A 25,000-nucleotide genomic window follows, 5' to 3' on the forward strand; every position below is an offset into this window, starting at 1 on the left:
AGTGTGTGTGTGTGTGCGCGTCAATCAGTGTGTGTGTGCGCGTCAGTCTGTGTGTGTGTGTGTGAGTATGAAGTCAGGAGGCAGTGTGTGTGGGAGTGTGTTGTTGGTCAGTTGTTCGTAGCTCCGCAGTGTCCACAGTGTCTCCAACTGGAACTTTTCTCTTGTCTCTGGGAGCATGAAGTGGACCACCATCGATCCTACACACACACACACACACACACAGCCCTGTCAGTGCGGAGAGGAATAGTGTAATAGAGTGCAGTAGTGATGACATCACACTCACCAAAATCAATACACATCCAGTCGTCACAGTGCTGTCCCTCAATGTGTGTGTGTGCAGCAGTTTCTCTCCTCAGGAACTTGTACTGAAACACAGAGACGAAACACTCAGTCCATCATACACACACATGGGACCACATGTGTGTTTACCACTTTAATGGAGTGTTCAAATGTGTGTGTGTGAGAGAGAGAGAGAGAGAGAGAGAGAGAGACAGACAGAGAGAGAGAGAGAGTGAGTGTGTGTGTGAGAGAGAGAGAGAGAGAGAGAGTGAGTGAGAGAGAGAGTGAGTGAGTGAGAGTGAGAGTGTGAGTGTGTGTGTGTGTGTGTGTGTGTGTGTGTGTGTGTGCGCACATGTGTGTGTTTACCACTTTAATGGTGTACAGTGCCATGGCTCTCAGGTGCCGAGTTGAAGATCCACTCACTATGATGAAGTAATCAGTGTATCTCAGCTGGTCTGGGACTCGGATCACACAGATATCCACTGCATTCTCCTCCCGCAGGACAGACACCAACACGCCGAGGTTAAACACCGCTCCACCTGCACGTGCACACACACACACGATGAATAATAAATATATGGCGTTAATAAACATTAATATATTTTAAATTAAAGTGAATAAACATATGGAATCCACAAATATGTCAGTAGTTTTATTTGCAAATCTCATTTTATTTATTTGTCAATTTAATTTATTTTAGTTAAACTACTAGCATATATTTCTGGATCTCATTCTATTTATCTGCAGTTATGAAACAATTCTCACCCCATAAATAAACCGTGTGTGTGTGTGTTTACTCACCATGCTGCAGCTGTTGTTGTGTATATGAATCTCGCGCTGTCAACTCTACGTCACTTCCGTCAGTGTTACTAAACAGCGCACGAGACAGGGCGCGCGTTTTCCTCAGGTACCGGGAGAAGCGCGCGGTGTTGTGTGTGTTAGTGAGTGAGTGTAATCCAGCCACTCTGTAACACACTTCCATGTTAAACAGCCGTGTGAAGACACATCTCCTACATCCCAGCGCCGCCATTACTGTACAGTACCGTCGGTACTTCCGCTTCCGGGTTACTGCGAGAAGCGTGATTATAAACACGCAGCTTCAGCGTCATCTAAAGGTCTGGAGTGAAAACACAGCATGTATTCACCTTCAAATCACATGATCTATTACGGGTATATAATAATAATAATAATAATAATAATAATAATAATAATAATAATAATAAGGATGATGATGATGATGATGAAGAACTCAGAGCGTTTCAGTGTAAAACTCTTCCACGTCCGGAAGCTACTCATGATCACAGCACAGATTCATTTCATCCGTCATCCAGCTGCTCAGTTATTAGCTACATTAGAACCATGGTTCTCAGAGAGGGTTCCCTGAAGCATGTAGTTACAGCAGTGAAGATCACAACATTCATTCATTATTCCATTTATGCCTGAGAATTCTCCACCTGACTGAGTTTAATCTGAACCATAATAACAACACCAAGTCTGATGTGCTCCATCCGATGGAATCTGAGTGACCAGCCCAGTGTCCGGGGAAATCAGACCTGTGTGCATGTAGAGCATCTAAATGGGACCCAGTGTGAGGACTGCAGCATTAACACAAACAACACACACACAAAGAGTAATGAGAGAGACGTGTGCTTTATTTCAGCTTCCTCAGTCGGTGGAGAAGTGGGGGAGGGGCACAGTGCTGTGGAAATGAAGCAAATTCAACACCAATCACATCAGCTCTCTCTCTCCCAATTACTAGAGGGGTGGAGCCACACTACTGGACAGGGCGGGGCCACAGGGCAGGACTTTTTCCCTATATACCTTTTCATTATGAACACTTGGAACAATAAGCAGGTGAAATAGCACTGACTGCACCCATCAAACGCCACACCAGAAAAAAAAACATTCATATTAAAGCCACAAATTTTCATGCATTAATGTGTGTGTGTGTGTGTGTATGTGTGTGTGTGTGTGTGTGTGTGTGTGTGTGTGTGTGTTATATGAATTTCTTAGCCAGGCTGTTAATGTTCTCGTGTGTGAACTCGTCACACTGCACCATACGCAAACATTCAAACAGCTGTGTGATCTGTCTCCTCTCATCTGAGTCCATCAGCATCAGAACCACCTACACACACACACACACACACACACACACACACACACACACACACACACACACACCCCAGGGTATTGTTAAGTAATAAACAGATAAATTTGACACAGTAGTTGTTTCACACAATCAGTAGTGTGTGTGTGTGTGTGTGTGTGTGTGTGTGTGTGTGTGTGTGTGTGTGTGTGTGAGTTCTCACCGTGAACCTGTCGGTGGTGTGCAGGTGTGTGAGGAGACGGTACACCAGGCCGGGGTCAGTGGGCAGGATGTGTGTGTGCAGTGTGTGTGTGATGAAGCTGAGTGTGTATGTGTCCAGCAGTGTGCTGATGTGGTGAGGGAGGGTGTGAGGTGACACACTTCTCAGGAGCTGGGCACACGCCGCCAGGTCACCATGGCAACGGGCCGCATTCAGTGCCTGGCCAAACTCAAAGGCATTAGCTGGACTGGAGGTCATGACATCATTTCCATCAGCAGCAGCAGCAGCAGCACCAACTTCATCCTCATCATCTTCATCACCATCGTCTTCCTCACCATCAGCAGCAGCACCATCTTCATCCTCATCATCAGTAATATCACTCTCCACCTGCGCACACACACACACACACACACACACACGGGTATGACTGTATAACTGGACACATTATCTAATGGATATTCACACAGACACACACACACACACACACACACCTCTACTATGTTGATGCGCCTGCGTGTTTCTGATGGAGCACCAGTGGGCGGAGCCTCTGTGTGTAGCAGTATCTCCATTGTGGGTGGACACTGTTTTGTGGGTGGAGTCTTCATGATAGGTGGAGTCTCTGTAGTGGGTGGAGTTTTCATGGTGGACACAGTGTGTGTGCTGGCTGTGGTTTGTGATGTGGGCGGAGTCTCTGTACCATCATGTCGAGCTGATATTGGGACAAACGGAACCTCTGGCAGTTTTGTTCTCCAATCAGAACCATCCTGCTCCATCAGCACCTGAGTGAGCCTAGATACAACACACACACAGACACACAGACACTGAACATCTCCTCAACATCAGTTACGATATGGAGCATAGGCTTCATTTACACCATGCCATAATCAGCATTTACAGTGACACTGTGTGTTTCTTCTTGACATGCTGTTGTACACTCTGTGTGTGTGTGTGTTACCTGTTGACATGCTGTTGTTCACTCTGTGTGTGTGTTACCTGTTGACATGCTGTTGTACACAGTATGTGTTGTGTATTTGTTGTACAGTTCTGTAATCCACATAAGCGAGTCGAAACTTTTCCAGAGTCTCAAACGCTGTCGCTCGCCTCAACAGAGCTTTCACACTGAACGGCTTCAGCTGCAGAGCTCTGATACACACACACACACACACACGCATATACACACACACACACACACACACAGGCACACACAAGATCATGGTTTATGGCTGTAAATAGATAAGGGATTAGGGTAGTTAGAATTGTGCATTATAACATAGGGTGTAGAACGTAAGATGAAGGGTATAGGGTGTGAAGTGTAGGGAGTAGGGTACAGAGTATAGGGAGTAGAGTATAGGGAGTAGAGTATAGGGTGTAGAGTGTAAAAAGTAGGGTATAGGGTATAGAGTATAGGGAGTAGGGTATAGGGTGTAGAGTGTACGGAGTAGGGTATCGGGTATAGAGTATAGTAAGCAGTGTATAGGGAGTAGGGTATAGGGTGTAGAGTATAGGGAGTAGTATATAGAATATAGGGAGTAGGGTATAGGGTGTAGAGTATAGGAAATAGGGAATAGAGTATAGGCAGTAGGGTACAGAGTGTAGACTGTAGGGAGTAGGGTATCGGGTATAGAGTATAGGTAGTAGGGTATATATTATAGGTAGTAGAGTATAGGGTGTACAGTATAGGGAGTAAGGTATAGGGTGTAGAGTATAGGAAGTAGGGAATAGAGTATAGGGAGTAGGGTATAGAGTATAGGGAGTAGGGTACAGGGTGTAGAGTGTATGGAGTAGGGTATCGGGTATAGAGTATAGGGAGCAGTGTATAGGGAGTAAGGTATAGGGTGTACAGTATAGGGAGCAGGGTATAGGGTGTAGAGTATAGGGAGTAGTATATAGAATATAGGGAGTAGGGTATAGGGTGTAGAGTATAGCCAGTAGGGTATAGAGTATAGGGAGTAGGGTATAGGGTGTAGAGTATAGGGAGTAGGGTATAGGGTGTAGAGTATAGGGAGCAGGGTATAGAGTATAGGGAGTAGGGTATAGGGTGTACAGTATAGGGAGTAGGTTATAGGGTGTAGAGTATAGGAAGTAGGGTATAGAGTATAGGGAGTAGGGTATAGGGTGTAGAGTGTAGGGAGTAGGGTATCGGGTATAGAGTATAGGTAGTAGGGTATAGGGTGTACAGTATAGAGAGTAGGGTATAGGGTGTAGAGTATAGGAAGTAGGTTATAGAGTATAGGGAGTAGGGTATAGGGTGTAGAGAATGGGGAGTAGGGAATAGAGTATAGGGAGTAGGGTATAGGGTGTAGAGTATAGGGAGTAGGGTACAGGGTGTAGAGTATAGGGAGTAGGGTATCGGGTATAGAGTATAGGAAGCAGTGTATAGGGAGTAGGGTATAGGGTGTAGAGTATAGGGAGTAGGGTATAGAGTATAGGGAGTAGGGTATCGGGTGTAGAGTATAGGAAGCAGTGTATAGGGAGTAGGGTATAGGGTGTAGAGTATAGGGAGTAGTATATAGAATATAGGGAGTAGGGTATAGGGTGTAGAGTATAGGGAGTAGGGTATAGGGTGTAGAGTATAGGAAATAGGGAATAGAGTATAGGGAGTAGGGTATAGGGGGTAGGGTATAGAGTATAGGCAGTAGGGTACAGGGTGTAGACTGTAGGGAGTCGGGTATCGGGTATAGAGTATAGGTAGTAGGGTATATATTATAGGTAGTAGAGTATAGGGTGTACAGTATAGGGAGTAAGGTATAGGGTGTAGAGTATAGGAAGTAGGGAATAGAGTATAGGGAGTAGGGTATAGAGTATAGGGAGTAGGGTACAGGGTGTAGAGTGTACGGAGTAGGGTATCGGGTATAGAGTATAGGGAGCAGTGTATAGGGAGTAAGGTATAGGGTGTACAGTATAGGGAGCAGGGTATAGGGTGTAGAGTATAGGGAGTAGTATATAGAATATAGGGAGTAGGGTATAGGGTGTAGAGTATAGCCAGTAGGGTATAGAGTATAGGGAGTAGGGTATAGGGTGTAGAGTATAGGGAGTAGGGTATAGGGTGTAGAGTATAGGGAGCAGGGTATAGAGTATAGGGAGTAGGGTATAGGGTGTACAGTATAGGGAGTAGGTTATAGGGTGTAGAGTATAGGAAGTAGGTTATAGAGTATAGGGAGTAGGGTATAGGGTGTAGAGAATGGGGAGTAGGGAATAGAGTATAGGGAGTAGGGTATAGGGTGTAGAGTATAGGGAGTAGGGTACAGGGTGTAGAGTATAGGGAGTAGGGTATCGGGTATAGAGTATAGGAAGCAGTGTATAGGGAGTAGGGTATAGGGTGTAGAGTATAGGGAGTAGGGTATAGAATATAGGGAGTAGGGTATAGGGTGTAGAGTATAGGGAGTAGGGTATAGAGTGTAGGGAGTAGGGTATAGGGTGTAGAGTGTAGGAAGTAGGGTATTGGGTATAGGGTGTACAGAATAGAGAGTAGGCTATAGAGTATATGGAGTAGTGTATAGAATATAGGGAGTAGGGTATAGGGTGTACAGTATAGGGAGTAGGGTATAGGGTATAGAGTATAGGGAGTATGGTACAGAGTATAGAGAGTAGGGAGTAGGGTATAGAGTATAGGGAGTAGGGTATAGAGTATAGGGAGTAGGGTATAAAGTATAGGGAGTAGGGTATAGAGTATAGGGAGTAGGGTATAGAGTATAGGGAGTAGGGTATAGAGTATAGGGAGTAGGGTATAGGGTGTAGAGTGTAGGGAGTAGAGTATAGAGCATAGGGAGTAGGGTATAGAGTATAGGGAGTAGGGTATAGGGTGTAGAGTATAGGGAGTAGGGTATAAAGAGTAGGGTATAGGGTATAAACTATAGGGAGTAGGGTATAGAGTATAGGGAGTAGGGTATATGGTCTAGAGTGTAGGGAGTAGAGTATAGAGCATAGGGAGCAGGGTATAGGGAGTAGGGTATAGAGTATAGGGAGTAGGGTATAGGGTGTAGAGTGTAGGGAGTAGAGTATAGAGCATAGGGAGTAGGGTATAGAGTATAGGGAGTAGGGTATAGGGTGTAGAGTGTAGGGAGTAGGGTATAGAGTATAGGGAGTAGGGTATAGGGTGTAGAGTATAGGGAATAGGGTATAGAGTATAGGGAGTAGGGTATAAAGAGTAGGGTATAGGGTATAAACTATAGGGAGTAGGGTATAGAGTATAGGGAGTAAGGTATATGGTCTAGAGTGTAGGGAGTAGAGTATAGAGCATAGGGAGCAGGGTATAGGGAGTAGGGTATAGAGTATAGGGAGTAGGGTATAGGGTGTAGAGTGTAGGGAGTAGAGTATAGAGCATAGGGAGTAGGGTATAGAGTATAGGGAGTAGGGTATAGACCATAGGGAGTAGGGTATAGAGTATAGGTTATAGAGTATAGGGAGTAGGGTATAGGGTGTAGAGTATAGGGAGTAGGGTATAGAGTATAGGGAGTAGGGTATAGGGTGTATAGGGAGTAGGGTATAGAGGGTAGTGTATAGAGTATAAGGAGTAGGGTACAGGGTGTAGAGTGTAGGGAGTAGGGTATCGGGTATAGAGTATAGGGAGCAGTGTATAGAGTAATGGGAGTAGGGTATAGGGTGTACAGTATAGGGCATAGGGTATAGCGTGTAGAGTAAAGGGAGTAGGGTATAGATTATACGGAGTAGGGTACAGAGTATAGAGAGTAGGGTATAGGGTGTAGAGTGTAGGGAGTAGTGTATAGAGTATAGGGAGTAGTGTATAGAGTATAGGGAATAGGGTATAGAGTATAGGGAGTAGGGTATAGAGTATAGGGAGTAGGGTATAGGGTGTATAGGGAGTAGGGTATAGAGGGTAGTGTATAGAGTATAAGGAGTAGGGTACAGGGTGTAGAGTGTAGGGAGTAGGGTACAGGGTGTAGAGTGTAGGGAGTAGGGTATCGGGTATAGAGTATAGGGAGCAGTGTATAGAGTAATGGGAGTAGGGTATAGGGTGTACAGTATAGGGCATAGGGTATAGCGTGTAGAGTAAAGGGAGTAGGGTATAGATTATACGGAGTAGGGTACAGAGTATAGAGAGTAGGGTATAGGGTGTAGAGTGTAGGGAGTAGTGTATAGAGTATAGGGAGTAGTGTATAGAGTATAGGGAATAGGGTATAGAGTATAGGGAATAGGGTATAGAGTATAGCGAGTAGGGTATATGGTGTAGGGAGTAGGGTATAGAGTATAGGGAGTAGGGTACAGAGTATAGGGTGTAGAGTATAGGGAGTAGGGTACAGGGTGTACAGTGTAGGGAGTAGGGTATAGAATATAGGCAGTAGGGTATAAGGTGTAGAGTATAGGGAGTAGGGTATAGACTATCGGGAGTAGGGTACAGAGTATAGAGAGTAGGGTATATGGTGTAGAGTTTAGGTAGTAGTGTATAGAGTATAGGGAGTAGTGTATAGGGGGTAGGGTATAGAGTATAGGGAGTAGGGTATATGGTGTAGGGAGTAGGGTATAGAGTGTAGGGAGTAGGCTACAGAGTATAGAGAGTAGGGCATAGGGTGTAGGGAGTAGGGTATAGAGTATAGGGGGTAGTGTATAGGGTGTACAGTATAGGGAGTAGGGTGTAGAGTATAGGGAGTACGGTATAGGGTATAGCGAGTAGGGTGTAGGGTGTAAGGAGTAGGGTGTAGAGTATTGCGAGTAGGGTGTAGGGGGTTGGGAGTAGGGTATAGGGTGTAGGGAGTAGGGTGTAGGGAATAGGGTGTAGGGTGTAAGGAGTAGGGTGTAGAGTATAGCGAGTAGGGTGTAGGGAGTAGGGTAGAGGGAGTAGGGTGTAGGGTGTAGGGAGTACTGCTCACCGGCAGCAGTCTAACACACACTCAGAACACTGTCCCATCTTCAGGTAGCACGCAGCTCTGTTACAGTACAGAAAAAACATGTTATCCTTACTGTACACACCTGCAGGAAAACACACACACACACACACACACACACACAGGGTCAGGACTCCAGGTAATACAGTGTGCGTGCATGGTGTGTGTGTGTGTGTGTGTGTGTGTGTGTGTGTGTGTGCACCTGATTGTGTAAGTGTTGTGATGCCGTGAGTGTATTTCTCAGCTGCGTCTCCATATTGTCCGTTCCTGTACAGCTCATTTCCTTCACTCCTCACTGCTGCAGCATCCACACCCTGTCTCACTCCATCTGTCTGTCTCTCCATCTCTCCATCTGTCTGTCCTTTCCTGTCCCTCGGAGTCCGTTTGTCCACTCCTGCAGTTTCAGCATCTGAGAGGAAAAGAGACAGACAGACAGACAGGTTGTACACTACAGTTGTTCACTTAGTGCACCTCCCCTAAACACTATTGTTCAGTCCTGAAACCTGACTGGCTACAGGAGGGCAACCAGTGTGACCAATCACTGACAGAGTTTCAGCAGTGGGCTGAGACAGAGGGGACATGAAACAACAAGGAGTCTCTCTCACACGTGCGCTCTCTCACACGCGCGCTCTCTAGCGTGATCATTAGGGTGATCAGTGAGTTGTGATGACATCATCACCTGTCTCTTCCTCCTTTTCATCATCCACTTCCTGGATCAGAAGCTTCTTGCCTCTGATTGGCTGGTTTGGTGGGCATGGCTTGTGCTGCAGCTCTGTGTATATTTTCTTATTCACTTCCTGTAGGAGTTTCTGTTCACACACACACACACACACACACACACACACACACACACACACACACACAATGTGTTGCACAGGTGGATGAAGTAGTGAAGACTACTGAGATGGCTAGATGATGTGTGTGTTTTTACCTTTGCTGTGATGTTGTGAGGTTCAGACTGAAGAACGTTTGTGATGTCATCATACGCTGCCTGTAGCTTCCCCAGGTGTGTATGTACAGTTGCACGACGCAGCAGAGCTAGGAAACACACACACACACACACACACACACACACACACACACACAGTGATTAAATCTGGTTTAGGTGATGTGCCTGTATGAGCAGTGGTGGTTGGTTAAGGTGATGTTTACAGTGTAAAGTGAAGGGCGTGGTTAGATCAGGTGATATGAAGTGAGGTGTGGTGAGATCAGGTGAAGAACTCTCACCTTTACAGTTGTGTGGTTCGATGTGTAGCACAGCATCACAGTCTCTCAGTGCATCAGTCCAGCGCTGCAGTTTAATCTCAGCCTGAGCTCGGTTATTAAACCCAGCTACTGTGGGCAAGATACACAGACTCCTGCGCGCACGCGCACACACACACACACACACACACGATTGTGAGGTGTTTCATTAATGTGCTACAGGCCATAGTACTATACTACATGAGCGCAAGTGTGTAAGTGAGTAAGTGTGTGTGTGTGTGTGTGTGTGTGTGTGTGTGTGTGTGTGTGTGTGTGTGTGTATGTGTGAGATCTGACCTGGTGTAGTAGACTATGGCCTCGTCCCAATCCCTGGCCTTGAAGGCCTCGTTTCCTTTTTCCCTCTCTCGAGTGGCTAACACACATTTCTCCTGCCGTGTCAGAGCTGAATTAATAAAATAAAGTAAAGTAAATAGGATGTGATTAGGTATCAAATATGAAATGCTGCCCTATTTTCTACTCCCTATTCCCTGTACACGCTGCAGTGCATGATGGGAACTCTGCAGTAGAGAGGCCTCATATAGTGTGCCTTGTGTGATTCCCTCATTCCCAAACATCACTACTGATTCATCAGTACACACTATACTACACTGTGTGTGTGTGTATGTAACAGAACTCACCTGAGCTGTCCATGTGTTGTGTGATGCGTGTGTGGGCGGAGTTTATCACAGCAGGGGTGTCACTGTTATTTACACCCTCATCTACCTTAGCGCACTCTTCATCAACATCAAACCTGCAGTACAGTAATAATGCAGCCTGAGTACATGGTACGCTCACACACACGCGCTCACACAGACACACGCTCTCGCATGCAGTCACTCACATACACACACACTCGCTCACGCTCACACACACACTCACACATACCTGTCCCAGTCGCTGTATGGACGGGGAACAGCACATCTTTTATTGTGGTTTGTAGTGGCTTTGGTGTTTGTTGGTCTCTGTGGATGATTCAGAAATGATATCACACACACACACACACACACACACACACACACACACACACACACAGTATAAAAGCTGTGCCTACATAAGTACCACAGGTTCCAGTTGAGCAGCAGGGACAGAGACAGTGAGGATGAACAGAATGAAGTGTATCACAGCGAGGGACAGAGAGATAGTCCTGCTCACATTAATGATTAAGCAATATTGTGTGTGTGTGTGTGTGTGTGTATACCTGTAGTGTACGGTTGTGTACAGGTGGGAGTGTGTCAGTGTTGAAGGTGGGTGACTGCATGAGCTGCTGCTCACTCTCTGTGATCTCTCTCTGCCAGGCCTGGGGACCGTCCACACACACACACACACGCACACACACACACGCACACACACACACACACGCACACACACACACGCACACACACACACACACACACACATTATCTACATTATTATAATTCAGTCTATACACACACACACAGACACACATCACACTTGCTTTCCCCGTTTCACATGCGTTTGAGCACCAGTTAGGTCTATGACCATACATCACCATGACGACACATTACGTTACGTGTCTCACCTGTAAGTCATCAGTGATGTGTTTCCACTCGTCTGTAGTGAAGGAGGCGGCGGTTGCTGGAAACGCCTCCTTCCTCAGAGCACGATGTCTCGGGTCCAACGTCTCGATACGCTTCTCACAGAAATCTGTCAGGTGTGGATACACCCCCTCTGTGCCTGACCTGAGGGGCGGAGTCAATATAATAAAATAGTTTCCAAATGTACCATGGAACGCCATTAAGGCCATCATCAACAAGTGGAGAAAACAGAGCAGCACAGTGACATCACCAAGAGCAGGACGTCCCTCCAGCATTTTTAAAAGGAGGGCACACAAACGTACCAGGGAGGAGACCAGAAGACCTCCAGCAACATTAACGGAGCTGCAGGAACATTTGACACGTACTGATTACTCTCTGAATGTAACAACAATCTCATGTTCTTCACCTGGGGTAGGGGGACTAGATGGCCCTTTCTCACAAAAAACATCCAAACTGAACTAAATCACCCCAAAGCATGTGGAAGCATGTGTTCTGGTCTGATGAGACCAAAAAGTCAACAAACAGTGAGGTGTGTGTGTGTATGTGTGTAATCAGGGGTGTGTACCTGAGCACATGTAGGATCTTTTCCAGGTATTTCAAATCTCCACACTGTTGGATGTAGGTGTAGTCCAGGTGTTCCACAGGAAGTGTGTGTGATCCGCCTGGTGATGATGTCATCAGTAGAGAGGACACGCCCTCCACACTCATTATTTCCCTTTACAGTGTATATGGATGAACAGATCTCTGTGTGAAGAGGAATATCACAGTGAACAGGTGTCCAAGCTTTACACCCCTCTAAACATCCCAGTCTCACACACAGCGCCCCCTGCTGCTCATAACCTGAAACATGGTCCTCAATATTCACTGACTGTTCAAATCTTCCTCCTGAACAAAGTTACAGGTTTTCTTCACAATCTACACAGATGTTATCCAGTGAAGACCGTATGTACCAAAACAAACAAACAAACAACAACTCAATAATGTTCACTGAATCTTAAATACACACCTGTTTTATAAATGGCTAACAGGCTAACGGTGAGTTTACCTGACTGCACTGCAGTCAGAGCTGCTGTGAGGAAGATAAACTACCGGAGAGGAGGAGGAGAGCTCCACTACACCGCGGGGAGAGATCACTGCAGACCGGAAACCGCGCGTGAGCTGCGAATTACCCGAAATCTGGAGCTGGAGCTAACTTTAGCGTCTGTTTCCCTCGCGCTGACACACAGGGCACGCGCAGGGTTTCCATGGCAATACACATGGGCTGTGTGTACGGCTCACAGCGTGGGCGGGGCCTACAGTTATCGGCGGGCGGGGTCAGACCAGTTTGACGCGTCTGTTTAATATAAAACACACACAGAGAGAGACAGCGAGAGACCTCCCTCACACACACACACAGACACACACACACACAGAGCGCGAGAGACCTCCCCCACACACAGACACACACACACACACACACACAGACACACACACACACACAGACACAGACCCCTTCACACACACAGAGAGCGCTCGCGAGAGAACCCCCCCCACACACACACAGAGCTTTATATATTTATGATGTTTGTATTCCATACTGTTAAATTACTATTGTCTATTGAATTACTGTTAAAGTTTATTATAAAATGCACCTGAGGCAGTGCAGAGATAATTTATTAATAAATTAACAATCTATTATTTCATTTTTATTAAATAGTTTATTTGAATTCGGTAGTGTTTTATTACTTTAAATTCATTATAAATGTTTAAATTATAAATGTGCACATCTATACCAACAACATTTAAAAATAAATTAATAAATAAATAAACCGACCTTTCTATTCGGCCAATAACCCGGAAGTGCGTCACTGACCAATCAACGGGAGGCACCAAATATGAACGGCGGCTGTGGTCGCGCTGAGCAGGAGCTGCGGGGAGCGAGAGAGAGGAGTGTTACTGCTGCATCAAAGGTTTAATCTCTCTAGTGATTATTAGTGATTAATTATATGTAAATTAGATGCCGGTGGTGTTATTGTGAACGCCGCTCATTGGCTGATTGTTAATGTTGATTAAAACTCTGATTTTAGGGATTTTAGTGGGTTTGCTTTAGGACCGGTTCCTGTGTGAACCCTAACTTTCACCACACACACACACACACACACAGTGACAGTCTGACTAATCTGTGGGCTTTATACTGAAAGGCTTTGTGTAAGTTAAACACTTTAAAGCTGAGCAGTGAGAGTCTCGGAGTGATTTATGCTTGAAGTGTTTTACTTGTTTAGGAAGAAAAGCACTTGTTTTGTTTATTACATCAGTGTGGTTTACTCATTCCGCTGAGTTGTTAAAAACTGACGTTTTACATTAATGTTAAATAATTAATGTATGTTCCATTATGGAGCTGCTGTGTGTGTGTGTGTGTGTGTGTGTGTGTGTGTGTGTGTGTGTGTGTGTGTGTGTGTGTGTGTGTGTGTGTGAGAGAGAGAGAGAGAGAGAGAGAGAGAGAGCGCCAGCCAGCAAGCGAGCGAGCGTGTTATTTATTTATTTTGCCGCTCTTCGTGCAGTTTTGCGCGCGCGAGGATTTAAATGGTAGCGCGCACGCGAGCGGGTATCGGTGGAGCGCGTGTCCTGTAGCCACGGCAACAGCGAGCCGTTATTCTTCTCATCGCTGCTGTTTTCACTCAAAACCCCCAGACCGAGAGCTTTCCTCCTCCTCCCTGCTCCTCACACTTTACTCGCTTTAACTCTAACCCTCTGATCTCCCTCTGCACCCCCCGCCCCCACCCCGCCCCCACCCACACGCGCGCTCACCCGGTCCCGGAGAGACTTCCGGTAGGATTCCGCTCAGCCTGGTGACTGTAATATTAATGCTATTTGTAAACTCGTGTTTTTTCAATTCCGAATGTCTAATATTAATTCTTTAACAAAATAACATCATTTTAATTCATTAACTGTTTATTATTGATGAGCTTTTTTACTTTGATGAATCTTCTTTATTCAAATCTTATTTTATTGATTTATTTTTACTTCAACTTTAATCTGTTATTCATAAAATGTTGTTGTTGTTGTTGTTGTTTTTATTAGTAAAAGTTTATTTTTCTCCCAGCAGGACAGTGAGACGTGTCCCTGGTTCACCAGCTGTAGGGACCCTAACTAGGAGCCATGGAGAGCGCAGGCTGGGTTCAGAAACACATCCATCACCAAACCTGCCCCCTCTCACACACACTCTCACAAACACTCTCACACGGTGAGGACACGAGGACGTGTGGACAGGAGCGTGTAAACTTCAGCAGGACTGACACGCCGAAGGAGAACATGTCCAGCTCCCAGAGACAGGGGAGAGACAGACACTACCTGTCTCACCCTCAGTGGTGTGAGACTCCCAAACTGACCAAGAAGGACCTGTCTCTGCGCAGACGCCTCCTCGCATCCAAATCCGTGACCGAGGTGAAGACAAGCATCTCCAGGACGCCGAGTTGCGGGGACGTGTACACACACAGCGAGTCGGACTCTCCGGATGTCCTCCTGAGCGGCCCGCTCTCCTACAGCACGCTGAGGTCCGACACAGTGAGTGTGGCCTCCATGAAGCGCCGTCTGGTGTTCTCTCAGGCTGTGACGTCCACACTGGAGGATGAGAAGGACGGGGCGAGCCCCCCTCTGTCCGAGCCCGATTTGGACGAGAGCATCATCTCGGGGCTGTTGCCGTCGGAGACGCCGGAGATGCTGCGGGGACGAGACGGCTTCCAGACTCCTGTTACTCGTCTGGCTGCCAATCTGTCTGAGAGCCTGAGCGTGCTGAGCACTCCTTCACACACGCCTCTCTCCGGACTGGACACATCCGAGGACAGCGGCTTCGGCTCACTGCGATTGGACGGTTTGGAGGATGCCGGTAACGACGGCTCGTTCCAGGAGGGGGCGTCACGGGTCGCGCTCGGCCGAGACCACCGCCGCTCCAGACTCGAACACCAACGCAGACTGTCCACGCTCAGGGAGGGCTCCCAGTCAGACGACGAGGTCAAAGGTCGGTGCATGAATGGGCGGGGCCTAAAGCTGGAGGAAGAGGTGTTTGTAGAGACTCCGCCCCTCAGGGCAACACAACCCGACCTGTCACTCACTCCTGCACTGCAGGCCATGGAGGCCCTCAGTCGCTCGTTCACACTCTCACAGGACACTGACCAGCCAATCACAACACGCCTGCCGCTCTCGCACCTGATTGGCCGGAAGATGGGTTCAGGCAAGATGGATGTTCTTGCAGAGCTCCACGTGAGGAACCTGCACCATGTCCTGTCCTCCATCCTGCAGCTGCTCTCTGCCAGAGACATACACACGTAAGTCTCTCTCTCTCTCTCTCTCTCTCTCTCTCTCTCTCTCTCTCTCTCACACTCACTCACTCACTCACTTTCAGGATTAAAGGTAAACTGTCTCTTCAGCAAATTACAAACATGTTTTAAACATGGATCAGAGAAAATCTGATTCAGCATTTGGATTATATTTAATAATTTAAATATTGACGAGGCACCATATAAAAATAAAACGGCTAATAGCAGCGATCATCGGGGTCCAAGCACTACCTCACACACAAGCTCTATATTGTGCTTTGTATTTAATTTGAACAAAGTGTGTGTGTGTGTGTGTGTGTGTGTGTGTACACACATGTGCACAGGTGTACTCGGGTGTGTGACTCCTGGAGTGACATAATCCTGCAGGACAGGAAAGCCAATCGCAGAAGGAGGACGTACGAACGAGAGCAGAAACACACACTGGAGGTGAGCGTAGTGTGTTATTGTGAGTGTGTATGTGTAAGATCCGGATTTAAATGTCTTACTATTGGTGTGTTTGTTTCAGATGGGCGGAGCTGCTCGTGTGGTGGATGCAGAGACGCGGTTAGCGCTAGCATGTCGCTTGGCTCTGGGCAGTGTTCAGGCTCAAGCTAAAACTCCCAACACTCTCACACACACGCCTGCAGCCAGCGGTGCCCTCACACACACGCCTGCAGCCAGCGGTGCCCTCACACACACGCCTGCAGCCAGCGGTGCCCTCACACACACGCCTGCAGCCAGCGGTGCCCTCACACACACGCCTGCAGCCAGCGGTGCTCTCTCACACACTCCACCCTCCACCAAACGCCAACAGTTCCTGCAGGTGTGTGTACAAACACGGTACTACTGTAACCTTTATTTATTTATCTCTCTCTCTCTCTCTCTCACACAAACACACGGGTTGGTGTGTATGAGAAAACACTTGACATGGTGAAATTTGGGTACAGTTCTGAACGCTCCACACTTTCCTGAACTGAAATGTTTAGTGTGTGTGTGTGTGTGTGTGTGTGTGTGTGTGTGTGTGTTCGTTCTCAGGTTGCGAAGACGCTGTTCAGTGACGAGTGTTTGCGTCCGTGTCCCCGGTGTGAACGTCCTGCTCGCTGTCACTCTGTAAAGGCTGAAGGTGTGTGTAGCTGGAGTGAGTGTGTGTTCCATTTCTGCACTTCCTGTCTGCGGGCCTATCACGGCTCAGCTGACTGCACACGCCTTCCCAACATGCACATACGCAGGAAGGGGCGGAGCCAGCTGTTACCAGGCAGTGCACAGAGCAAACGCAATATCAAGAGACTGTGACCACACACACACACACACCCACAAGAGGAGATCCAACATGTTCATGATAGAGACACTGTGTGTGTACGTGCTCTTGGGCTGCTAAAGTGGGTTCTCACAGGCTGCTAAAATGTGTAAGTGTGTGTGTGAGATTGTAAATGAACTCAGTGACTACATTTTATGTACAGTACACATCGTATCTAAAATGTGTGTCCTTAAGTTATGATGATCAATGTGTGTGTGTGTGTGAGCGATGTACTTGCCTGCTGTTTTTTTTTTTTTAATGGATTGTTTTAATAAAGTCTTTTTATTCCTTTACCTAACTGATGTCTCAGGTGTGTGTGTGTGTGTGTGTGTGTGTGTGAGTGAGTGAGAGAGAAACTGGAGGCTCTATTTTGTACAGCCAAGAGTATGCTCCATGATTTATACAGTCTCTAACCCACTACACCACTTTAATTACCTGTAATAGACTTTTTGGTGTGTGTATTGAGGGATTCTGAACAGGTCTAAACATGGCCCAGCCAATCAGATGGTAGAACCCAAACCTTCACTTTGATGTAAATGTATGAGTAAATGTACATCAGGAACATTTCAGGAGCAACAAACACCTCTGAAAACTTCTCTTCTTCTGCTATACCATTAAAACAGTAAAGCACCTGAAACTGCCCCCTGGTGGTGACTAAATATCCCCTTCAACCTGTCCTCCCAACTTCTGTCCCAGAATCCCCCTCTGACTCACTTTACCCCATTCTGCACTGGAGATTCTGCCAAACAGACCAGTTTACACTCTTTCCCAGTAACATGACCAGCTGAGTCACACGAGAGGCTGCGGAGGGAACGAACTGATGCGTCTCTGAGGTTACTCAACATCGTATCGCTCCGTGAATAACTCCTTACCTTCCCTTTCTCACACACACACACACAGGTTTGACAACATGATTATGTTTATTGTAAAAATAAAGACGAGCTCAAACAGCAGATATTCACCTCCATACCAAGCTGGTGATTTGGGACACAATCAATCATCAAATGTTCCAAAACAGCAGCGTGTGCACTACAGCACTGAGATAGTGTAGAAAAAATAGCCCCACCCACATTCATTCATGCGAGCTGCTACGTCCTAAACCACCATTCTAGTGCACTGAAACAGCGATGCTAACCTGCAGTGGTGCACTAGTGTGTCTGGAGTGTGTGATTTGGGACGCAGCAGAACCGGAGGTAGTGCCCTACTCCAGCACGGTAACTGTATATAGCGAAGCAGATTTGGGACGTGGCCCATTTAGTGTCTGTCAATAAAGTTAGCGTTTTGTGTCGCTACATTTCATCAGCATGAGCAGGTTTAGTCACGTCGAGGTCCACCACGGCACCCCCCGCTGGACGAGATGGCAAGCCGACACCCACTGGCTCCGCCCCATTTTCCTCTGTCACAGACTCATTTCCTTTCAGCAGATCATCCTGAAGCAGCACTTCCTGTTTCCTGTCTTCTCTTGTCGAGTCGTCCCTGTCATAGCGCTCCATTCGCTGCGTGTCTGCTGGCACCGGCTGAAACTCCGCCAGCAGGCGTTTATCGTCCGTCGCGATCTCAGACAGGACCGGCGGAGACGCCTCGTCGTTCAGGATGTTTCTAGAAATTACTGCATAAAAGGAAAAACCCCCAGAATTCTGAACTCATTACAGATGTGTGAGTTTACTGCACCAATCGGAGAGCAGAAGTGGGTCATGTGACTGTGTGTGTACTCTGAGGTGATTATAATCAGTAATGACTGAATGGTTTAATGCTAGTTAGAAGCCATACCTCCAGTGGGCGTGTACGCATCGTCTGAGGCTTTAGCACGCAGACTAAAGGGACGAAAACTTGGGAAAATAATCAACGTTAAAGAGAAGAGCAGAATCTGAAATAAGAAAAAAAAGAGTGCGTCAGCGAGTGTGTGAACGACTTCATCATTTATTCTGTGTATTTACATTCAGAACATTTAACAACCACTGCTCCTCACACTTCAGCTAGCGATCATGCTAAAGCACAACTAGCGAGTTAGCTAAGTAGTTCATATTCTTTAAGTAGCGTTCATTTAATGATTAGTCTTTAGTGATGAAATGTACCGACCACGATGCAGGTGCTGGTCTGAGCCACTTTACTCGCCGTCCGTTTCACCAGAGACTGTAACTTCCTCAGCTGTGCGAACAGAGACCTGAACACACACACACACACACACAGTTAGTTTCTCCTCTAAAGATTGTTGTTATTGTTGTCTGGAGCTGCATCTCAAATCACACACAGATCTAAAAGAGTTATAATTTATTACACACACAATTACGTGGAGATGTTATCAAAGTAAACTGTGTGTGTGTTACCCACATGTTGTGTTTCTCCAGCTGCTCCACTGTTCTCTGAAGTTCCTTATTCTGTGCTGAACATGCTGCAACCCTGACGCACACACACACACACGTTATTATTTGTTTATTTGTTTATTTGTTTATTAATATTACAGTAAAGTGCACCTGCTCTCCAGACCGTCGATGTACTCTTTCTTGCGGCGCCTGCTGTCCTGAGCCGACTGTTTATTACGGATTTTACGCCGCACTTTTTTCAGTATTCTCTCCTCCGCCTGCACACACACACACACACACACACACACACACACAATGATAGTCTGTGTAGTAATCAGTGTGTGAAACAGTGCAGGTTACTGTGACAGTGATTTGGGACACAGCCCGTGACTGAGATGTGTTTCTGTGGTGTGTTGAGCCCGTACAGTACAGTAGTACAGTATTTAGTGCAGTAGTGTGTGATTTGGGACACAGCCCATGTCTCAGCTAGCTGTTTAGTGATACAGTATGGATGTGACTGTAGTGTTGTACCTTGGTGAGTGGCAGGTTGTTGGGCAGGGACACGCCCTCCTCGTTAAGGAGCTTCTGTTCCTCCTCAGTGAGCTTCAGCTCCGGATACAGCTGGAATATTACACACATTAATAACTACTTAATAACATTAGTAACTCATTACAGCGTGTCACTGTGATGAAGCACAGACTAATGCACTCACCAGGCCATCAGTGAAAGAATGGGAGGCGTGGCTAAGATCAAACAAGGTGTGGTCAAGATCAGAGTGGGCGTGGCTGAGCTCAGGATGGGCGTGTTCCACTTTAATGGCAGAAACCAGCGGCAACTCGCTCACCACACAGGAGTCAGACATGAGCATCGGAGAACTCCACTCATCTGATACGGGATAACATTATACTTACACACTCCATCATTAACACCACCTTATTCCATTAACACCACCATATTCCATTAACACGCCATCATTAACACCACCTTATTCCATTAACACCACCTTATTCCATTAACGCCAGCTCCACCATTAACACCACCTTATTCCATTAACACTCCACCATTAACACCACCGTATTCCATTAACACCAGCTCCACCATTAACACCACCTTATTCCATTAACACTCCACCATTAACACCACCGTATTCCATTAACACCAGCTCCACCATTAACACCACCTTATTCCATTAACACTCCACCATTAACACCACCTTATTCCATTAACACGCCATCATTAACGCCACCTTATTCCATTAACACGCCATCATTAACGCCACCTTACTTTATTAACACCACCTTATTCCATTAACACCACCTCACTTCATTAACACCACCTTATTCCATTAACACCAGCTCCACCATTAACACCACCTTTTTCCATTAACACGCCATCATTAACGCCACCTTATTCCATTAACGCCACCTTACTTCATTAACGCCACCTTACTTCATTAACACCACCTTATTCCATTAACACGCCATCATTAACACCACTTTACTTTGTTGACGCCACCTTATTCCATTAACACTCCACCACTAACACCACCTTATTCCATTAACACCACTTTACTTTATTAACGCCACCTTATTCCATTAACACTCCACCATTAACACCACACCATTAACACCACTTTACTTCATTAACGCCACCTTATTCCATTAACACTCCACCATTAACACCACCTTATTCCATTAACACTCCACCATTAACACCACTTTACTTCATTAACACCACCTTATTCCATTAACACTCCACCATTAACACCACCTTATTCCATTAACCCTCCATCATTAACACCACATTACTTCACTAACACCACCTTATTCCATTAACACTCCACCATTAACACCACCTTATTCCATTAACCCTCCATCATTAACACCACATTACTTCACTAACACCACCTTATTAATTTTATCTGTTAGCGAATCCATCAGCACCGCACTTAAAATCACTCAGCTGCAACAATGCAACACATTTCACACTTAATAATATCTTAATATCATAATATTTTAATATTGTAATGTCTTACCATTTTACTATTTTAATATCTGTAACACCAAAAAAACATTTAAAAACAAATGAAGAGTGAGATGTTTATGAAGGACGCACCAAGCTCAATGGAAATAACGTCCACTTTCTGCTGCTTCTGTTGGTCTCCACCCACTCCACCGATGTCATACACAACCTGATACACAGTGGGCGTGGCCAGAGTCGGGCAGTGGGTGGGGTCAGGAATGTCTGAAGCAGCAGTATCGCTCTCGTTGAAGACCTCGTTTGGGTTCACGGTGTGAAGAACGTCCTCCGAATCGCTGTCGTTAAAACTCTGAGAGAGAATTAATATCGGAATAAACACTTTTTATCATTTATACACGAATTAAACACTTTATTACTTTATTATAACTTCATTATAACTACACACAACTCACCAGAAACTGTCACATGACCTGCTTTAATAAAATGTTTTCCATGGAGGATATATGCTAACTAGCTAACATTAGCTAAGGTTCACGTCATAGACTGTACATTAAAGCAGCTATGTGTGAGGCTGTACATTAAAGCAGCAGTGTGTTTTAATGGCGATTAAAGCGGTGGTGAGTTACTCACAGACTGGTCCTGGAGGACCCATCCCTCTGTTCCCTCATACACACACGGAGGACAGGAATCAGTGATGAATGCTCTGTCTTCCATCACTGCATCTTCATCACTCTGTCCCACATACACACTTCCTGTGTCCTCACACACTTCCTGTGTGCACAGAGAGCAAAGAGAGCAAGCGAGGTCACATGATACTGAACATTCACATTACAACATTACCACTTTTTTTAAAAAAAATGGTGTGTGTGTATATTGTATATATAAGTTTATGTAGCTATTTATTTAGCTGGACAGGGTGTGTGTGTGTGCGTGTGTGTGTGTGTGTGTATGTAGAGTGTATGTAATATCAAGGTGAGAGACAGAAAGTCTCTCTCTCTCTCTCTCTCTCTCTCTCTCTCACACACACACACAAACACGCATAAACACGCACATACACACATACATAAATACGCACACACACACGCACGCGCACACACACACACACACACCCTGTTCAGCTGTAAACACACCACAGAATTATATGTTATTATTATTACTGATGGAGTGTGTCGTGTTTTATGTAACTCACACTTCCGGTAGATGAACCCTGTCCCGCGCCGCTCTCCGTCTCGCGCATCGCTGTACACTGAATGATTGTGTTAATCTGAATGTATTGAATGCAGCTCCGGACTCAAACACTGCACATCCGTGTGTTCAGGATAACGAGCAGGACAAGCGTTAAAAAAAACATACAACCTCTAACACATCTACACACCTGCTCCTTATACACCGGTCAATCCGCATACATCCTCAGTCTGGGCCGCTCGGCCTGTCATACTGACGTCTGATTGGCTCACCTCAGCGCGGACCAATCAGGAGGCTCGGAATGGTACCTGCGTCACTTTGATGCCGGAAGTAAATGCTTTACATTCGATTTGGTCGTAAAAATGTACATTGAATATATTTATAATATTTTAATCACTTGTTCATCGATGTATGGATTAGACACAAATTTCACGCATGCAGTGAACTACTTTTGAGGCGTTTTTGGATTGTAGTACAACCTCTGACTAAAGTCACACAGACACTTTCTCAGCGCGGCTAACTAGCGAGCTAGCTCTTACTCTTACAATATAACACTCTTCTATCCGCTCTAATACAGTCAATTTAACGGCCTGGGAGTTTGTTATATAGTGTTATACATAATACCCGGATGTTGTCGCGGTGTCTGATTTGTTCACACAACACCGACGTCCATCCGTATTCTGGCAAAGCCCGCCTTGTGCGCATGCTCACAAACAGCCCTCTGATTTGACAGCGAGTCCGAACTTCTAGCCAATTAGAGTCCAGGGGGCGTGTCGTGTCCGGATTCAGTAAACTTGACTCACGTTCCCGTTAGTTTATGAAACGCCACACAGCGGCCCGGTCCCAAACCACTGCCCGCTCACTACACATGTACACTCTATCCGCTACACAGTAATGGCGTAGACACCCTACTCAGTGCACTAGATGTGCAGTAGGCAGTGATTTGGGGCTCAGCATCAAGAGTTTTTTAAAACTCACAGCCGGAGACTGACTGCTACAGAGGTACTGCTAAATACACTGGTGTTTATTTACATATTTATTTACCTTATTTACATAATTTAGATCATTTATATGATTTGAGTAAATAAGAACATTAGAGCTCGCTGGTTTTATCCGCTGATCTCTGGAGGAGTGTTAGCCTGTTAGCTCAGGAGACCGGAAATAACTCAAGTGACTGGTTTTGTTGATGTTTGTATTTTTAATGTAAATGTGAATAAATTAATTCTGTGTGAATATGTAAATATAAACAAGTTAAAACGTATTCAGGTGATTAGTACAGAGGAGAGGTGTTATAACATCATTATAACCCATTATAACCTTTCTCTCTGTGTCTATGTGTATGTGTATGTGGGCGTGTGTGTGTATGTGTGTGTGTGTGTGTGTGTGTGTTGTAGATGTGGAGTCTCACCGCTCATGATGTTTTTTCTTCATTCTGACTCTGAAGTATTTTATCTTCGAATCTTTTAGACATTTTTGGACTAAAGAATTTTTTTGTTCTGGTGCATTTTTGTTGAGTTTTAAATACTTTTAATTTTTAAAAACTGGTTTTCAGCCCAATTTTGGTTTCCAAATCATTACAATCGTTTACATTTGTCTGTGTGTGTGTGTGTGATGATGATGTCGGTGGAGTCCCCTGTGGTTAGTGGTGTGGGGTCAGAGTTGGTGTGTGTGTGTGTGTATGTGGTGTGTGTGTTAGTGTGTGGGTTTGGGGCACTCGGCACACTGAGAATGATGGGCAGAGGTGGAACACCCTCAGGTAATCTCACACACACACACACACACACACACACACACACACACACACACACACACACACACACAGTATCTGTCTGTTTATATTCTAACATTAATAACGGATGAATGGTGAGTGGTGTTTTAATCTGTGTGTGTGTGTGTGTGTGTGTGTGTGTGCGTGTGTGTGTTAGACACCCGTCTCTCCTCTCTCAGCTGTCTCTCTGCAGGTGTGTTTTTAGCCTCCTGTCTGTTGGACATTATCCCAAATTTCCTGACAGAAATGAGAGAGACTTTCACAGAGCTCGGCGTGACGGTGAGTAAAATCCCACAGTGCACCACTGCACCCTGTACGACACACGATACCCACAATGTGTGCAGTTTTTATTGATTTTATTTATAAAGATGTCCCGTGTCCTATACCGTGTCTCCTGTCCCGTGTCTCCTGTCCCGTGTCTGTGTCCTCAGCTGCGCTTCCCCGTGCCGGAGTTCATCATGGCGGTGGGATTTCTGTTCCTGCTGGTGCTGGAGCAGCTGATCCTCACTCTGAGAGACGAGTGCGAGCGACAGCATGGACAGAAAGAAGGACGAGAGGAGAAGGAAGCGCTGCTCCTGTACCCGACGACGTTCCGGCCGCGTCCCGATCCCTCCCTGTCCCCTGTTCGCTCATCCGTGCTGCTCCTGTCTCTCTTTCTGTTCTCCGTCTTCCAGGGTTTATCTGCGGACGTGATGCGGCTGCGTCCCGATCTCCTCCTGCGCACTTCGCTGGTCGCCTGCAGCCTGGTCTTCCTCCTCGCTCAGAGTCACATGAGACGCTCCGTGGTGTCCGTCTGCCTGGCGGTGCTGTCCTCGGCCTTCCCGCTCTGCCTCGCCCTGCGTCACACACACACACACACACCCTTACGCCTGGCTCGCTCCACACTCCAGGGTCTGAGTGTAGGGAGCTTCACCTACGTCATCTTCATGGACGTGATGCCCCGAGT

At 46.1% G+C, this 25,000-nt stretch overlaps 5 protein-coding genes across 13 annotated transcripts in view; 2 read left to right on the plus strand and 3 right to left on the minus strand.

Annotated features, from left to right (window-relative positions):
• The window catches only part of malsu1 (mitochondrial assembly of ribosomal large subunit 1), a 1,834-nt gene extending 479 nt beyond the window's left edge, over positions 1-1,355 (minus strand). Inside the window, exons 1-4 of the mRNA XM_017464405.3 lie at positions 1,081-1,355; positions 646-818; positions 284-365; positions 1-197 (exon numbers count right to left, since the gene is read on the minus strand). The exon at positions 1-197 is cut by the window's left edge and continues 479 nt beyond it. Of these exons, the coding sequence (XP_017319894.2) occupies positions 43-197; positions 284-365; positions 646-818; positions 1,081-1,309 (639 nt within the window). The 5' untranslated portion in view covers positions 1,310-1,355 and the 3' untranslated portion in view covers positions 1-42. The remainder of the gene's footprint in view (positions 198-283; positions 366-645; positions 819-1,080) is intronic.
• A 555-nt stretch (positions 1,356-1,910) lies between these two features.
• On the minus strand, positions 1,911-13,111 carry spag1b (sperm associated antigen 1b). Of its 6 annotated transcripts, none has more exons than XM_053684239.1 (16): positions 13,040-13,111; positions 11,792-11,970; positions 11,211-11,370; positions 10,869-10,967; positions 10,556-10,632; positions 10,309-10,421; positions 9,968-10,073; positions 9,656-9,786; positions 9,360-9,466; positions 9,108-9,237; positions 8,631-8,837; positions 8,414-8,513; positions 3,579-3,728; positions 3,077-3,374; positions 2,589-2,972; positions 1,911-2,404 (listed from the first exon to the last, which is right to left on the minus strand). In XM_053684239.1, exons 2-16 carry the CDS (start codon positions 11,932-11,934, stop codon positions 2,276-2,278), a joined length of 2,334 nt encoding a protein of 777 aa, XP_053540214.1. In that variant the 5' UTR covers positions 11,935-11,970; positions 13,040-13,111; the 3' UTR covers positions 1,911-2,275. The 6 variants fall into 6 exon arrangements, with proteins under 6 accessions (XP_053540214.1, XP_053540178.1, XP_053540160.1 ...); XM_053684203.1 differs by lacking the exon at positions 13,040-13,111 and adding an exon at positions 12,396-12,916; XM_053684185.1 differs by lacking the exon at positions 13,040-13,111 and adding an exon at positions 12,316-12,916.
• fbxo43 (F-box protein 43) lies at positions 13,087-17,069 on the plus strand. 3 transcript variants are annotated; one of them, XM_017464293.3, is made up of 5 exons: positions 13,087-13,175; positions 14,309-15,530; positions 15,866-15,968; positions 16,048-16,344; positions 16,557-17,069. In XM_017464293.3, the coding sequence occupies exons 2-5, from the start codon at positions 14,365-14,367 to the stop codon at positions 16,812-16,814; spliced, it is 1,824 nt and encodes a 607-aa protein (XP_017319782.2). In that variant the 5' UTR covers positions 13,087-13,175; positions 14,309-14,364; the 3' UTR covers positions 16,815-17,069. The 3 variants fall into 3 exon arrangements, with proteins under 3 accessions (XP_017319782.2, XP_017319795.2, XP_053540364.1); XM_017464306.3 differs by having other exon boundaries at positions 16,048-16,361; positions 16,557-16,774; XM_053684389.1 differs by having other exon boundaries at positions 13,095-13,175; positions 14,312-15,530.
• A 650-nt stretch (positions 17,070-17,719) lies between these two features.
• On the minus strand, positions 17,720-22,960 carry creb3l4 (cAMP responsive element binding protein 3-like 4). The gene is made up of 10 exons (XM_017464328.3): positions 22,291-22,960; positions 21,732-21,872; positions 21,237-21,450; positions 19,834-20,006; positions 19,653-19,742; positions 19,293-19,399; positions 19,150-19,218; positions 18,898-18,982; positions 18,589-18,685; positions 17,720-18,427 (listed from the first exon to the last, which is right to left on the minus strand). Exons 1-10 carry the CDS (start codon positions 22,336-22,338, stop codon positions 18,108-18,110), a joined length of 1,344 nt encoding a protein of 447 aa, XP_017319817.1. The 5' UTR covers positions 22,339-22,960; the 3' UTR covers positions 17,720-18,107.
• A 156-nt stretch (positions 22,961-23,116) lies between these two features.
• LOC108263498 (zinc transporter ZIP1) overlaps positions 23,117-25,000 on the plus strand; it is a 2,492-nt gene continuing 608 nt past the window's right edge. Inside the window, exons 1-4 of one of the 2 annotated variants that reach the window (XM_053684795.1) lie at positions 23,117-23,288; positions 23,681-24,042; positions 24,212-24,333; positions 24,486-25,000. The exon at positions 24,486-25,000 is cut by the window's right edge and continues 135 nt beyond it. In XM_053684795.1, the coding sequence (XP_053540770.1) occupies positions 23,898-24,042; positions 24,212-24,333; positions 24,486-25,000 (782 nt within the window). In that variant the 5' untranslated portion in view covers positions 23,117-23,288; positions 23,681-23,897. The remainder of the gene's footprint in view (positions 23,289-23,680; positions 24,043-24,211; positions 24,334-24,485) is intronic. The other variant, XM_017464342.3, reaches the window with a different exon arrangement.

Source organism: Ictalurus punctatus, chromosome 1 (assembly GCF_001660625.3).
Source record: "Ictalurus punctatus breed USDA103 chromosome 1, Coco_2.0, whole genome shotgun sequence".
Classification (NCBI taxonomy): domain Eukaryota; kingdom Metazoa; phylum Chordata; class Actinopteri; order Siluriformes; family Ictaluridae; genus Ictalurus; species Ictalurus punctatus.